At 38.5% G+C, this 15,640-nt stretch overlaps 2 protein-coding genes across 3 annotated transcripts in view; both read right to left on the bottom strand.

The window, feature by feature from the left end:
• Window positions 1-15,640, bottom strand: part of agbl4 (AGBL carboxypeptidase 4) — a 281,610-nt gene that overhangs the window by 44,977 nt on the left and 220,993 nt on the right. The gene's annotated exons all lie outside the window — the stretch shown is intronic.
• Window positions 9,776-15,640, bottom strand: part of bend5 (BEN domain containing 5) — a 13,231-nt gene continuing 7,366 nt past the window's right edge. For both annotated transcript variants that reach the window (XM_032526876.1, XM_032526875.1), the window contains 3 exons: window positions 14,966-15,179; window positions 14,493-14,729; window positions 9,776-14,417 (listed from right to left, as the gene is read on the bottom strand). In XM_032526876.1, coding sequence (XP_032382767.1) covers window positions 14,533-14,729; window positions 14,966-15,179 — 411 coding nt within the window. In that variant the 3' untranslated portion in view covers window positions 9,776-14,417; window positions 14,493-14,532. The remainder of the gene's footprint in view (window positions 14,418-14,492; window positions 14,730-14,965; window positions 15,180-15,640) is intronic.

The raw sequence follows: 15,640 nt of genomic DNA, 5'->3' as shown, positions 1-15,640 counted from the left end.
ACACACACACACACACACACACACACACACACACACACACAGTATTGGGTAGCCACAGTTACTGCTCTGCCGAGGTGGACGAGCCTCTATTCTATGACTATGCTTTCTTCAGCACAGTGATACGGTGGGGTGAACTCTCCCTTTAATTCAGTAGTTATTACTGAAATATGTTTCCGCTTGAATACCCTGAACAGCAGGAAACTTCTAAAATTAATGTTATGCTATCAGAAAACTATACATTTTATTTATACAACTCCAAACAGAGTAGAAAACTACACTGCTGGTACTGATATTCTTTTGAAATCAATTAATCTTCTCAGAATATTCACATCATTTTGGCTGGCTTCAGGCACATATAGATCCCTCACAGTGTCAGCATAGCACAAGAGAACACACAGACGATAAGAATGACCCTTTCCTGTGATTGTAAAATGAGACTACACAGATAAGATTCATAGAGATTAATATCGACTTTACTGATTGAAAATTAAACCATCAAAGATTAAAGATTTGCTGATATAGTATTAATGTACTGGCTGGAAAGGTAATTAAGTGTAATAAATGATTCTGTCTGTGACATCAACACACACTCACACAAACCCAGTCACAAGCACACACATACATAGACCGCGTGGTGACCTCTAGAGCTGTGAACATAGAGTTGGTGTCAGTCTGCATGGCCCAGGGTCCTCTGACAGCTCTAAACAAGACTCTCATTAACACTAGGCCATTAAACACTAGGCCAGTGCCTGCTGGCAGGGTGTGTGGTTGTGTGTGTGTGTGTGTGTGTGTGTGTGTGTGTGTGTTGGATAACAAAGAGAAGAGTAGACAGGTGTCAGTTTGGTCTTCAGCCATGAATCCCATCAAATATCAGAAAACAGCACACAGAAATACAGGGATGTACAATAGAGAGAGTGCTGGTTGTTTCTGTGGTACAATGTTTTGCAGCTCAGTGGAAAACTGTGTACCTACTGGATAGCAGTAGTTTGCTGTATCTCATTACTGATAAACAGTTTTTAAAATCCCACTGCAGATACAAATAAATTCGGAGCACAGATCAGATTAAATGTCTTGTGATTTTTTTCATCACACTGATAAAAAAAAAAACAATAACTTCACCATCGAGTTGGCATAGTCATTTTAAAGTGTGCACTTATTAAGGAGGTGAAGTGGGAATCACGGAGTATGAGGATTTTGTTGAAGCTGGAGATGCGTTTTTTTACTGAATTTAAATGACCACTTTTGTTTGACAGTATGGTTATCATGTGTCGGCTGTGTTTAGTTGAGAAGATACAGCAACAACTGCTTTGACCCTCCCAGGTTCATGTTTGTGAGGAAACCAGAGACCAATCCAGAAACAGTCCTTAGTTGTTCTGTTAATCGGTGTCTTAAGCACTGTAAATTGTTACTTAAAATTAAATATTGTAGCTCATTATATCATCTTTCCTCCATTTAGCGATGATAAAATACTTTTCTAATTTAATGGCCTTTTTTTCACCCTTGCTCAGTTTTACTCACATCTTCTTTATTTGCCGTCTTGTATGTTTTATGTTTGCCTAAGGGTTGGATTGTTGCCTTTTGCTTTTATTTTCCTGTGTAAACAGGACACCCGTGCATTAGTGAACTGCTCTTATTAGACCACTGTGTATAAATTAATGTTGAATGACAATAAGCCATGATAATACTTCCAATAAAAGTGTAAAAGATTGGTTTCTTTGCATCTTCAATTTCTAGAATATATATATATGTGTATACATATTACATTATATAATATATATGTATAATGATATATGTATGATGATCAATAATATGTGTATACATATATACATATAATATATATGTAATATGTATATATATATGATATCGGGACATACATAACATATATTAACATATATATATATATATATATATATATATATACATACATATATATATGTATTTGATTCTGGGACTTGAAGATGCAAAGAAACTAATCTTGGAAATGTTCCCATATGTTTGCACTAACCTCTACTGTTCTCAGTGCTTTATTGTTTTCTTGCTGTTTTTAATAAAAAAAATATTGTATTATTGTGAATTCCAACCCAAGTTGAGGACTTTGCTTGTTATTGGAGCATGAAGAGGTTAGTGATGAAAGAGGTAGAACATATTGCATTTCACCTTTATGGGTGCTCAATCAGCACATTACATTTATTGGCAAAACTTTCTTTGAAAAAGGAAAAAGAATAATCTGCTGACTTTAAAATAGATTGCAAGGCGACAGTTAATCCATGTGTTTTTATTTTGTTTACCTTCAGTTCCTGGCAAACTACACAGAAGGAGGACAAATAGTTAGCAAAGTTGTAATATTCATTGAACAGGAATACATGTATTGCTATATATATATATATTTTCAGTAAGAGGAGTCACGTATGCACATGTATTTGTGTGTGTGTGTGTGTGTGTGTGTGTGTGTGCTGCCAGGCTTTGCTAGAAATGGTATAATTTATCACACCTAATTAATTATACGCCGAGAAGCGCTATCCTTGTCGCTCAATCGGCTCCCGACTCTGCATCCCTCTGTCAGACGGCAGGAGGACAGAGCCAGATAAACTCCCAGAGCCTGAAACACCACAGAAGCCTGGCTCTCTTCTCAGGCTGATTTTTCATGCCTGTTTAGCCAGCTTCACATTACCATTTAAATAAAGAGTCTGGCTAAATGACCACTGGTGGAACATAAAAAGAGAAATGAAATTGTTTTTCTGTCTCACGGCTGTTTATTCTTTTCTCTTCCGAGCTCAAGCTCCTCATCATTTTAATATGTTTAATCTGGAGTAATGGTTGATAAAAATGTGTCGAAGACCTTGGATGTGAAATGAACTACTTCATCTTTGATTACAAGCTAATTCTAATCTCTTTACTGGATAAAAATCACTCACAAAGCTAAGCAGACTTGAAACAACTTAGGTACTGTAAGTTAATTTCTTGATGAGAATTGATTAGAATAGAACTAAAACAACACGAAAATGGCATGAACAACCACTGGGCATGACGTTTGTTGAATATTAAGTAAGACACTGGAAATCTGGCAATTAGAAGTTTTAGTAATGAAATGCATTGACATCTTGAGCTCAAACTTTAATTTTTGACCTCTAATTTTTAAGTTACTGTACTCTGCCTATGTATTGTCTGCAAAAAGTGAGAAGTCACGCCAAGGCAGGAGGCAATAACTTCCAATTATCAATATTTGGTTGTTGACACCATTTACAAAATCATTATAGTAACACGTCTATAAAATGTAGTGATCATTGCCTATATTTCTGATGATTTACACACAAAAAAATTACATTTACTTATATCTAACTACTGATTGCGATCCTGTACCATAACTCAATTTGAGCGTTCCAAAACAAAGTCAAAGAGCCGGAACTGGTGTTACGGTGTTCTACTTTGGTTTTTCCTGGACTTCTGGAAGTTACTGTTAAGGCAAACTATTTTAATTTGTCTAAAAAAAAATACACAATTGACTCAAGATACTTATCCACATGATGAAGGATGTCTTGAATATCCCAAAAATATCATTTTCGACCAAAAATAAAGTTTCTGCCTTTTTGCCTTTGCAGTATGGTTAAACGTAACTTGCTCGGACCAGTGTATCGCTGTGTGACGGTACTTTTACCAAAGCAATCCTGCCACAATCAATCCTAAAACATCCCATTTAGAGATTACCAAAAACATATTATTTGTAAGTCTTTACAATCATTCCCCAAAAGAATCAAGAAAGCCTGCCTTGTTGCACATGTCTTGTTGCACAATCCAACATTTTTGCAAAACTTGCCAAATTCAGCGTGCAGCTTGCTATCTCAAAGTATGTTGTTGTTTTTATTTAGCAAACGGAGTTTAAAAATGGCAACACACAGAGAGCATTAGGCGAGGGACATCTGGCTATTATCCTGGAAATTGACTGATCCAGACTACTGCCAAGTGAAAAAACTCAGTTTGTGTTTTGAACTCAACTCAGAGCGCTGATTGTAAATGATCAGCTGCTGCTTTACGATGAATATGAGTTCATCGTTTGAGAGTTAAAAAAAAAAAAAGATAATGTAAACGCTCAGACTTTGAGAACCCCTTGGCTACAAACCTGACTTGGATACTAACTTGAAAGTGGGCAATACATGTGTACAGTGATGATGTTTTCCAACCATGTGCTGGCTATTTTTGTGCATCTATAGATGTAAGCTTCAATATAGTTCAATCTGCTTGAGTGAAAACACACTGCAGAAATCTCACACCCATCATCAAGGAGGTGAGCAGATTGTATCGGACACAGATTGATTGCCCTTGAAATCCAACAAAATTGCTTAGCTTGTAACAAGCTTTATTTACTACATTAAATTATCATTAAAATCCTATTAGCGCAATTAGTTGATTTCCATTTTAAACAACACATCTATGGTGAGAGAGAAGCGCTTAGGGGGAGAGACAGAGAGAAGGAAGATGGTGTGGAGGACACCGGAGAAAGGACAGAAGTTCAAGTTACAAGAGGTAAGGAGTGAGAAGCAAGACGAGAGGAAGGAGAATATGTGAGGAGAGGAGAGGTGAGTCAGAAAGGAGAGAGCAGTGGGAGATGAATATTAAGCAGCTGTAGTGATTAGGGTGGTGGTGCAGAGTGGCACTGTGACAGTGACATTGGCTGCCATTGGCAGCCCCTGCCATGGTGATTCACTGGAACCTGCTTCATTTGGGCCATAATTAGCTTAAATGTTCAGAGAATGAAAAATTCATCATCACTTTGAATCTTGTTAATTGGGAGAGCCGTCTGCATTAATAGAGGCCATTTGGAAGCTCTGTGCTTATGTGTGTGTGTGTGTGTGTGTGTACGTGTGCGTGTGCGTGTGCGTGCGCGCACATATATACTGATATGTAGAGTGAGAGAGCTCAGTTTTGCATCCACTCACCGGAGGGGCTAATGGATTCCAAACTTTACCCGTTTTTATCATTAAACAAGTTAAATAAGCTTCTTACAAATGATAAGGACATCTGAATAACGCTGGCAGCGGAGGCAAATTTAACAGCTACAGTCAAGACTCACCAGCATATCTTATCATTCATACAGTTAACTGACAATGCAGGGACATGCAGCTGGGATGGGTGGATAAAAAGTAAGGTATGTAGGGAGCATAGGCAGAAGAGACAAAGTGTGTGTGATTGGTAGCTCATACATATGTATTGCTGGCTTTGAAGCCCAAAGGCAGAATAAAACAGTATCAACTAACCCTGCAGTCACTTCTCAGATAAACAAAGCAGCAGAGATAGGACTAAGTACAGGGAGAGATAATGTATCATTCAACATTATTACTGGCAACAGAGAGAATGTAATGAACACACTTGAAGGCAGTTTTTGCATACAGATGTGTGCTCCATGCTGTAAATGAACGCTGCGCAGATTATGTGCTTAAAATGGAAAACAAAAACAAATCACAGAAATTAGACACTAAAGTGATCCACGTACAATCACACTAATGGCACCAATGAGACTGAATTAGAACAGTATGCGCTTGACTCTTGCTACTTTCTAATTATTTACAGTTATGATAAAGTATTCTTTGCATGTAAAGGAGAAATAGTGCAGGGTGCGCAAAAGTGTGTGAGGATCAAATGGAGTCAAAGTCAGTTATGGACAAACAAAACATTCATCAAGAGTTACTAATCAACAACCCTGTGAATGTTGTTTAAACCATTCAATTTTTTTTGCATTTGATGCTGAATATCTTGTTTACTTTCCTGTTTGTTACACTCACTGATAAACCAAACCAACATGTGTTGTGTTTCTTGTGTCTTCTCGGGCAGGATATGGTAACAGTCGCTGCTGCAAGCAATAAAAACTAATGTGCATTTATTTGCCTGCAGTGGGGTCGGATCCTGATCAAAGTGACAGCGTACAGCAGCCAGAAAGAACTGAATGTTGGGTTTAGACTTTTAGTTGGTGGCCAATGGACCCTTAAGTTTAGTTCAGCCTGGGTGGCTGTGTTATATGGAGTGTGTTTTATATTCAGTAATAAAACATGTATCTGTGTCCTTCTTCTAAACCTGTGCGTATATTATATATGCTTCTGGAAACATCAAATGTTGTTATGCTGTGGTAACATATGCAACCAGTGCACCCTCTCTGAACTTCCCCTTCCGGGAGACAACAAAAGCTGTTATATTTTCACATTCAAAACAGTAACAATGTCATAAAGCAAACACATTACTGCCACCTATTATGCGGCGCTGTTGTGAGCACTGTGTCTGCATGAAAAGCAAAAGCTGGACAAGGTGAATCAGACAGTCTTCCGAGAAGCTCAATAAAAGCTCTGAAATGACCATATTCATTAGATTGTGTGTGTGACATAAATACGATATGTCTCCCTCTATACTGCAGCGTGTGTGAGGAGGACGGGGTGTTTATGCGACAAACAGCAAGGCTGCAGAGCTCAGCCCAGTCTGGACCAGCTGAGCCCAGTCCAGCTCGACCCAACCGGCACTAATCCATCAACACCACCACTGAATCATCACGCTGCCAATAAAGCCAGGCGGCAATACATTACAGGCATGTGGCAGGCTTTAGCGATAATGACATTGAGAAGTCCCCGCTGGCTGTAGGAAAAGCCTGGCCACATGACACACTTGCTTACAGAGGCAATAATATATGGAAATGCATCAGTGTGCCAGACAGGGGAGAGGAATGGGGAGATAGGGGAGTAAGTAGAGCTTAGTCTATTCATAAGGAAAGAGGGAGGAAATGGCCTTCACAGTGACCACTTCCTATCAGATTTCAATGTGGACTCAAGCAAATCCAGCATTCAATGACGGTACTCATTTTAGATTCAAGCCTCTCCAAACAAGCCATCTTACAAGCAATCTCACATGTCAACACCCCATTTTCTGTCTTATCTTGCTCTCATGCAGCTGAGTTGATATTGCTATGGTTTGGACATGATACATGTTAGATACAGCACTGCCAATCATCAGCATGCTGTGTGGCACAGAGGCAGGCCAGCAGCATTGGGACTGAATGAACAAATACATCACTGTGAACTGTTGGTTTCTGCCATCCTGTTATCTTGTGTCTGACATTGAGAACAATCTGCCTGTTAATCCGCTCACCTTTACAGCAAATGCACACACATGGTCTCTGAAAAACACCCAACTTGAAAAACAATTGGGGATGTGAAGGAGAGAGGGTTCTGATCTTTATGGTGACAGAAGCTAACTACAGAGCCTATGAGAACGGAAAGCTGGTGTCGGATGTGGCGTGAAAAGGCACTTAGAGTTTACACAGCTACACTGTTCTGTGTATGGAGGAATGAGAAAAAAAAACAGAGCTCATCTGCCTCAGTCCGTCTGGGAATCTATCTGTCTTCATAGTGTCAAGACTCCTGGGCGAGGCGTTTAAAAAGTTAAAAATGTTTTTACTATTCTATCGCGAACCCAAAAACTAATTATAATCTTTGCATTTGAATTCAAAGTTTACCGGGTAACTGTGTGCTGAGAAATTTGCATTAGCGTAGGGGTCATTAAGGTTTTCTGAAACCCATTCAGCACACATGGCCATCAATTTGAAAATAAAAACTCTTTTGACATTAGTTAAGTGGTATTCCAGTGTAAAAACAAAACTTTGAGGGCTTGAGGTAGGTTTTGCGCTCCAAGCTATTGACCAGATTTAACCCAGATTTAGTGATTTTTCAAATGTACAGATTGAGGTCAAAATACCCTGTGTGGAAATGAAATTACTACTCACTCAGAGCCCCTTGTAACTTCAGAAAATTCAGCGAACAATAGGGCACAGACACACTGATTTGTCAATTTAGCGGGAGAAGATTTGATTGACAGTGTTGCTGTCCGCCTCAGCTTGTTCTGAAAACCTTTGATGCAGGTCGTGCAAAAGCGATAGCTTGACATTTTGGGAAACAACAATATTTTCTTCCTTCCCAGCCAGATTAGTTTAAACAAACAAGAAATAACATGTTCATCAGCAAGCTGTAGAGGAGTTCTGTTCCTCTCAGACAGAGACGGGCTTGATGTTTCCATCTGTTGTCAATCTTTTTCATAAGATGCACTAACTGGCTAATAGCTGTAGCTTTATAGCTACAGATTATGGTCTTCCAATCGTCCAATCTATCTCTCGGAAAGAAAGTGAATAAGCACATTTGCCAAAATGTTAAACTATTCCTAAAAAAGGACAGCAAAATAACTAAAAACATGAAACCTCCTCCTTGTGATTTAGGTATGATTGATCTGTATCCAGTGGTTCCAAAAAGTTAAATTTCTCTAAACTTTTATGACACAACAACACAACATAAATATTGTATGGCGGCAGAGGTATCAGTACTGATTACATTCAATATTTTCCAAATTCAAAAGTGATTTAAAAAAATGAAAACCAGACAGGTTTAGTTTCCAACTTGAGTCCCGGACTGTAGTCTTTTTTTTTTAGAAAAAAAAAAGCACGAGGCAGGAAGGACAAAAAAAAGACAAGAAGTTTGTGCTGATAGAATAAAAGTCTGGATTTATTTCTGTTTATCTATACATTAAACAGGTGTTCCTGAATGCAGCAAGAGAAAACACAGAACAGGATGCTAAGCGTCAAAGAGCTGCTCGCATAGCAGAGGTGTGGCCGGTTTAGCAAAGACATGTACACTCTCTATCGCATATACTTTAACATTTTCTGTAAATGTAGGGTTGCCTCTGGGAGGCTGAAGTAGGGTGAGGAAGTGTTTACTGCAATAGACTTAAAGTTCTTTTCACATTATCATACCAACTGGAAATTCTCCATACAGTAATAACCCTGTATTGCCCTAATGATCATTGCAATGCAGTTACAACTACAGACAGGTATATACCCAAGCAGCCCTGTATAGCTAAGTTTAATTCAACGAAAATGTATTATTTGTTGTTCAGTATGGACTTGTTATGTCGCCATTGTCCCCTTTGACTCAATCTTGAGTCTGTGCAGACACATTCAAAGGTTTGAACACTCCCCAGTTATCTCTCTCCCTGGATGTCCCTCCACCCAACAGTGATGTGGTACCAGGTGATTACAACTCAGCACCTGCATAGGAATTCAATTACACACAAAGCTCTCTGGGTCAATTCCCCGGACCAGAGCAAAGCTTAAAATTGAACCATTATGAAACAGTCCATTGAATGGCTTAAGTGCTTCCATGAAACCAACTGCTGTGCATTTGAACACACACTGCTCACAGTAGAGAGAAGATCCCCAGCACATTACATGTTCACAGACAGAGTAACAAAAAAACAACTAAAACAAACATTTACATACATACAGACAGGTAAAGCAAACCACCTCCCAAAACAACACTTTGGCGCAGAAAAGATTCCATTGTCCCTGTACAGGGTAAAAGACAATATAATGCACTTTTTGTATAATAAAGCTAAGTCCAGACACGGTATGGTGCTGTACATTTGACTATAGCTCACAATAAGTTAATCATGAACAAATTGCTACACCAAATTCCTATTTTTAACAGTGAAAATTACATTTGAGTTGTTCAAATATCAGTAAGGGACAAAGAGATACAACTGGGAAATCACAGATTAAAGTGGCAATTAAATAGAATCAATCATTACAAAACTGACATGCTGAAACTCCCCAAAACAGTCTTGATGAATGCACCAAGAAGACTCTGGTATCTCTATTACGTTTGTTTGACATATAGCATTTCAACCAGGTGGGGCTCTAGTTTGTACATTCCCAAAATCACTTCTGATATTACTTTTCCACCATAAATACAACTGCTGAGGACCTCTTCTACTGTATCACATGCTGCTCAGTCCAACTGAGATTTCCTTTTATGACACGTGGTATCCTTTGAATTGATCGGCCATCTGAGTGTGATCTAATAATCATGTCCTATGTATAGTGAAACCTGATCTAACCAGTAAAAATGCTTATTTCTGAAAATACACTGCAACAATGTGATATTGGTCGACAACAGGTGCTAGAAGCAGATGCATCTATTGAAAATCAGCAAGTTATGAGGTACTTCTGAAACTCACAGCTGAGGATATAATCACTATCTACAATATTTGGGTAGATAGCATATAGTTAATACAGTAATAGCAGGGTTATCGTTTTGCGAAATATTTTGGCTTAAAATTTGATTAGCTGAGGGGATAATGGCGGTTGACACACCTGAATAAAACATAGCTGAATGAGGATAAAAACATAGAAAAACAGCACCATTTGAGGTCCGATAGACAGATCAGTTTTTGAACTGTTTGCTGGTAGCACCCGTCAACCAGTAAAAATCTCAGAATGCAATAGAGACAGAACACAACCACTGATCAACTGCACAACATAGCAAAGAGCGAGGATATATATTCAGAGACAACCCCTTTACAGCAGCATCTTTAAGCAGGTAATAAAACTGATTTCTCCTCAGAATGATATTGTGTACTGAGGTGTTTTACAAGTTTATTTTGCTGTACATGTTGAGAGTAACCAGATATACCTTTCCTATAGATTTTTTTTAATATGCACACATAGTTTACAGTCACTGACAAACAAACACCAGAGTAACAATGAGGTAGGACGGTGAAGTTAGATGAAGTAGAACCGGTTTGTGGATTGTATACAAAGTTACTGATACCTTAAGAAAAATATAGGCCTTACAATGTTCCTCCCATTTTTTCCTCATTTGAAGTAAGTTTGACATTGTATCTGAGGCTCAAACAGTTGCGTGTTTTGTGTGCACTTAGTTGTGATAACTGCTAGATGAAGCCATTTATCTTGTTCCACACAGTGAAGATAGAACTGATCTCTTTTCCCCAATCAAACTGTCAAAAAGCTACATAAAGCTCCCTCACTTCTGAAGCTTTGACAGATGTTCACATTCACAACATAAGCCAAAACACCAAACGACGAGGACAGGATTTGCTATTATCTCGATACATATGCATTTCTAAATCCAGTCCATATAAATGACAGCAGAGTAAGGAACTAGAGGTGGCACAGGAAGAGGATCACAGAGCCAGCAAGGTTACATTTTTTCCCTATCGCTACTTGAGTGTGACAGTGAGAGGATTGGAAAGTCTGGTGTGTTGTGTCACAGAGCCAAACTAGCCTATGTATCATCCAATAAGGGCTCTGCCAGACAATGTACTGGTTTATGTTACTAATATGCTGCTAAAACCCAGACTGCTTCTCTGCAAGTGACTTGGTACATTTGATAAGAGATTGGCCTTGCCATCACAGATTAAACCAAATCTGGGTTCAAAACATACAGCACTTCCATACAGCTCTCATCCATGAAAGACGGTTTTAGTTAAAGGATTAGACTTAATCGCGCAACAGGAAACCAGCCTTTGAAAAGAAGTTAACATTTCAGATGATGTAATAGCTCTATTAATGCTCTAATCTTAAAGCTTTCTTTTTAACCACACCCCCTTTTGGCATCAAACATCAAAGAAACAAACACAAACACGACATACAACAAGGTGTCAAAATTTCAGCATGGTTGCTTTGCACAGCAGAAATCTTTTCTCTCTTTTAAACCACATGTATTTCAAATACATGCTAGCCCATGTAAACCTCACATGTTGCTTTGTACAGGGGGAAAAAACTCAAAAAGGGATATTTTTTAGAAAGAGAAAAAAAGATTCACTAGGCTCTATAACCTTGGCATGGGCAATCTTTTGTGCAAACCCTGCTGATTCCTCAGTCAGCAACCCCCTTCTTTAACTTGATCTCAGCATGTAATACTTTGGCTTACGATTACCACTCATTTGTAAAAAATAGACAATTATCTCTATATTAGTTATATTTACGTATAACCACCATCTTCACACATTAAATTAAAGCACATTTTCCAGTGAGCTTGCACATTTCATAGGATAATATCGTCAGGTTGAAGGATCATGTTTTGGGATTGACAGCCAAATAGAATTTTGCTTGTCAATTTGCCAAGTAAGCCATTTATTGTTCAGGAGGCCATGGTGGAGTTATCAAATCCAGTTTCAACAGAGTGTGACTTGTGGAAATCTGGTTTTCTAAACACCAACACATCTTAAAATAATTAAACGTTCGGAAGAAGTAGTAGTAATACTTCCAACTATTACTTAGAAGTATTAAATCTATCCAACTTGTTTTGGAGCATTGGTATGTCAGGGGCATATTGGACTAATTCAATCCCATAAGTCATTCTTGCCATGAAAAACAATAAACCAAAATGTTCTAAGGTGCTTCATGATAATACAATGATTGTTAAGCTTTATCTATATAGACATTTAAAAAAGAAAAAGGACAAATACCTTTCTTTATGATTGAAGAAACTGCTCAGAAGTTTAAAGTGCATTCAATGTAAATATTTGTTTTTATCTAACTACTGCGTCTTAATTAAGTACAATGGTTTAACAATACAAATTCTCATCTTACTGTGGCAGATCATTCGAAGGTAGAACCTAAGTGGGGATTATTAAATATTGAATGTTGTGAATCTAGCTTAATATATGGGCTCTGTTAACAGAAGCCTTGTCTCTCTTGTTCCACAGAGATCACCTTGGCTAAGAAAGGGAGATTTGTTTTTCCTTTGTTGTTTCATTTGGATACAACATCAAGCTTAAAGCTAACAATTCATAAGAAAAAAAATATAAACGGTATATTTATATCTATATATATATCTATATATAGATATATATATATATATATATATACACATACTGTATGTAAGTAAAAAGAAACAAGAAATTGTCTGGTAACATGGAATTACAACATCAATTAGATAAATCAAAACTTGACCAGAGCCTTTAAAACGGCAACATGTAACATGACGAGAAACTGAAATGTCCATGTTTGGTGGAAAAAAATAAAAAATAAAAGTTTTATGTACACTAAAATATCTCCAAAACATAAGGTAGCTTAACAAAAGGCTGATCTGAACTTTTGCAATAACAAAAACCGTGACAGACAAAATGATGGACAGAAATAAAAAAAAACTGACAAACAAGAATCTAGAGTATGAAGAGGAGAGAGGCTTGATGGGCAGCTCTGCAGCAGATTCACAGTTAGCCACAGCTAGGTCACAGTCGAGATTTCAATCTGCAGCATTTAGTTCCAGCCTGCAGACAGCCACACAAACCATTTTAGATCAAAACAATAAAACTGGTGAGAAAAATAAAATGTTAAAAAAAACATACAAGAAACATTTTCAAAGTTCTGATGGCATAGCTCAGAGGAAATTGTCACTGGAGCGACCTTACTTTGTTCCCCAGTGGCGTGGCTTGTAGAAGAAGGGGTTATTTGGGGGTTCAGCAGGCCCAGATGACTTCAAACAGCACAAAAAGTGTTCCAGACAGCTTTACCCACAGCTAACAATGCTTCCACATGGAGATGGGGGGGGGGGGGGGGGGGGGGGGGGGGGGTAAGCAAGTAGCCCAGCTCAGCTCAACCTAATGGTGTGAACCACACAGAAAAAAATAGTACCTAGCCACCTCTCACATTCTCACAGCAAAGTGCAGGCAAAGCTTCATTGCTTCAGCTTCCTATACATTTAAAATCACAGCTTATTAGAAAACCCAGGGGCATACCCTAGTGATTGCCAAATCTATGTAAGGCCTTTCTAGGCATTAATGTGCCTGTACCACTACAACTTATTAAACAGTCAAATTGTCTAAAAGTGACATGTTTGATTACAAGTTGTATGGGAATATCCCATCCAAACCTCTCTCATTGATGGCAAATGCTCTTAACTAAAAGGTCAAACATAAAAAACTAAACAAATACAGCTCTTTATAGACTCCACATTAGAGTCATACTTCCCATTTAACCTCTGTCAGCCGTCTTTTTAATAAAGTCATGTGTTGTTATTGACCTACAGTTAAGGGGGCGCACACACATAATTAATATCTTGGAGCAACAGAATTCCTGTTGCAAAATGCAATCTCCAACTAAGACTTGTGCATTTGAGACACTGATGTCGCATTTTATACAGTAAGTACCAACAGCAAACACTCAGATTCCCAGCAGTTATTGGGTAGTCTCCAAAATATCCAGCTGTTAACACAACTTGGATCTAATGCAAGCTGGCATCATTATCTTTATAGAAACAGATGACTCTATCTAGGGAAATACCCTCTCCACCAATTACTTTTTAAAAGTTTAAGGATTCAAAACTATGTTCTGACACAGAACAATAAATCAATTTAAAAATTGCATGTAATCTTTCCTTTGACACAAATGCACGCACACCAACAAACCATGTCTCTGTACTAATCCCACTGTAAAGGTTATAAAAACACTCACACCCGCTCATTTCAAACTAGTTCACACAGTGGTGGGTAAAGCTGTCTGTCAGCCAATGGGAAAACTGGGCACTGAGGATGCTGTATAGGGGCTGGAAAGGGGTCTATTTGTTTTAACATTTCACATAATAACCAATCCAATATGTCAAAGAAAAACAACTGCTCCTGAAACTGTGACAAACATCCCCCAACTGCAGACCACGTTTCTTGGGGGCGGGGGGCAGAAGGCGCTGGCGTGACAACAGTTGACCACTACATGCCATCGTAGGTGAAGTTCTCCATCTTGACTGTCTGTCGAATGAGCAGCTTGGACTCCCGCCGCTCCTCGTTCTTGATGGACTTGTTGATGTCCATTATTTTTTCACAGATGTATTTGTTCACTTTGGACAATCTCTGCGTAATCTCTGCACTGTCCGCTGTCTCTTGAGACACTCTGTCGTAGAGACACTCTGGGGAAGGAGCGAGCATGAGCAGTCAGACTACATCAAATTCAAAATTCTTTGTCTGGTTTCTAATAAATGTGATTCAATCATTGAAAGTCTATATGGAAGAAAAAGAAAAAGAAAATCAAATTTTCTGTACCTCATGTTTCCCAACTTGTTTCAGCTTACAAACAAGCCATCAAAGCAAGGATTCATCTCTTTCGGAGTCATGATTTTATAGGTTAAAACCTGGAGTTCCTTACCTCTAACAATTTTCAGTTTGCTGGGTGAAAGTGGAGGTTTGGGCAGGGCATCTTTCTTCTTTTTGGTGGCCACTCCAGTGACGCTACGGTTCTTGAGGGTTTCGGTGCCCCAGATCATTACAGCCAAGTTCTTCGTGAACTTGGAGTCTCCCTGGGTCCGCTGCAGCTGATGCCACTTCTCCTCTTCCACCCAGATCCCTCCACCGAGGTGCACCTGCAGAGACAACAAGTGTAAAACAGAGAACACCACATTTTAACATGTGCATCTACAGTCTGCAGTATATAAAAATATCTTGCGTGTGTTAAGTGTTTTCATCGGCACAGTGCCAGACAAAATGAAATGTGTAATGCATTGTGGCTTTTATCAGTTCAGTTTAAAAATAACAGAACTAGTGTGTTGACATTTTTAAGCACACAATTCTCTGCTCTGCACAGGACAGTGTCCCATACTCTACACTCGCTCGCTCGTGCAAGATTTCCAACTACCTATTGAAGGTATGTCTGCCTCATCCACACAGATTTATTTTTGAAATAAACAAATTATATTACAGTTACCCAACTGTTTCAGAACCTTAAGCTGTTGTTTACAGATCAGTTTGCAGTTTCCTTCAATCTTCAAAAATGTATGCCACAACAGAAAGAAAGATTGATGCAATTAAGTGAGGGAGACAGAAA

This window comes from Etheostoma spectabile, chromosome 9, assembly GCF_008692095.1.
Source record: "Etheostoma spectabile isolate EspeVRDwgs_2016 chromosome 9, UIUC_Espe_1.0, whole genome shotgun sequence".
NCBI classification, from domain to species: domain Eukaryota; kingdom Metazoa; phylum Chordata; class Actinopteri; order Perciformes; family Percidae; genus Etheostoma; species Etheostoma spectabile.
Note: the sequence above shows the minus strand (reverse complement) of the source record. Positions and strands in the feature narration are given on the sequence as shown.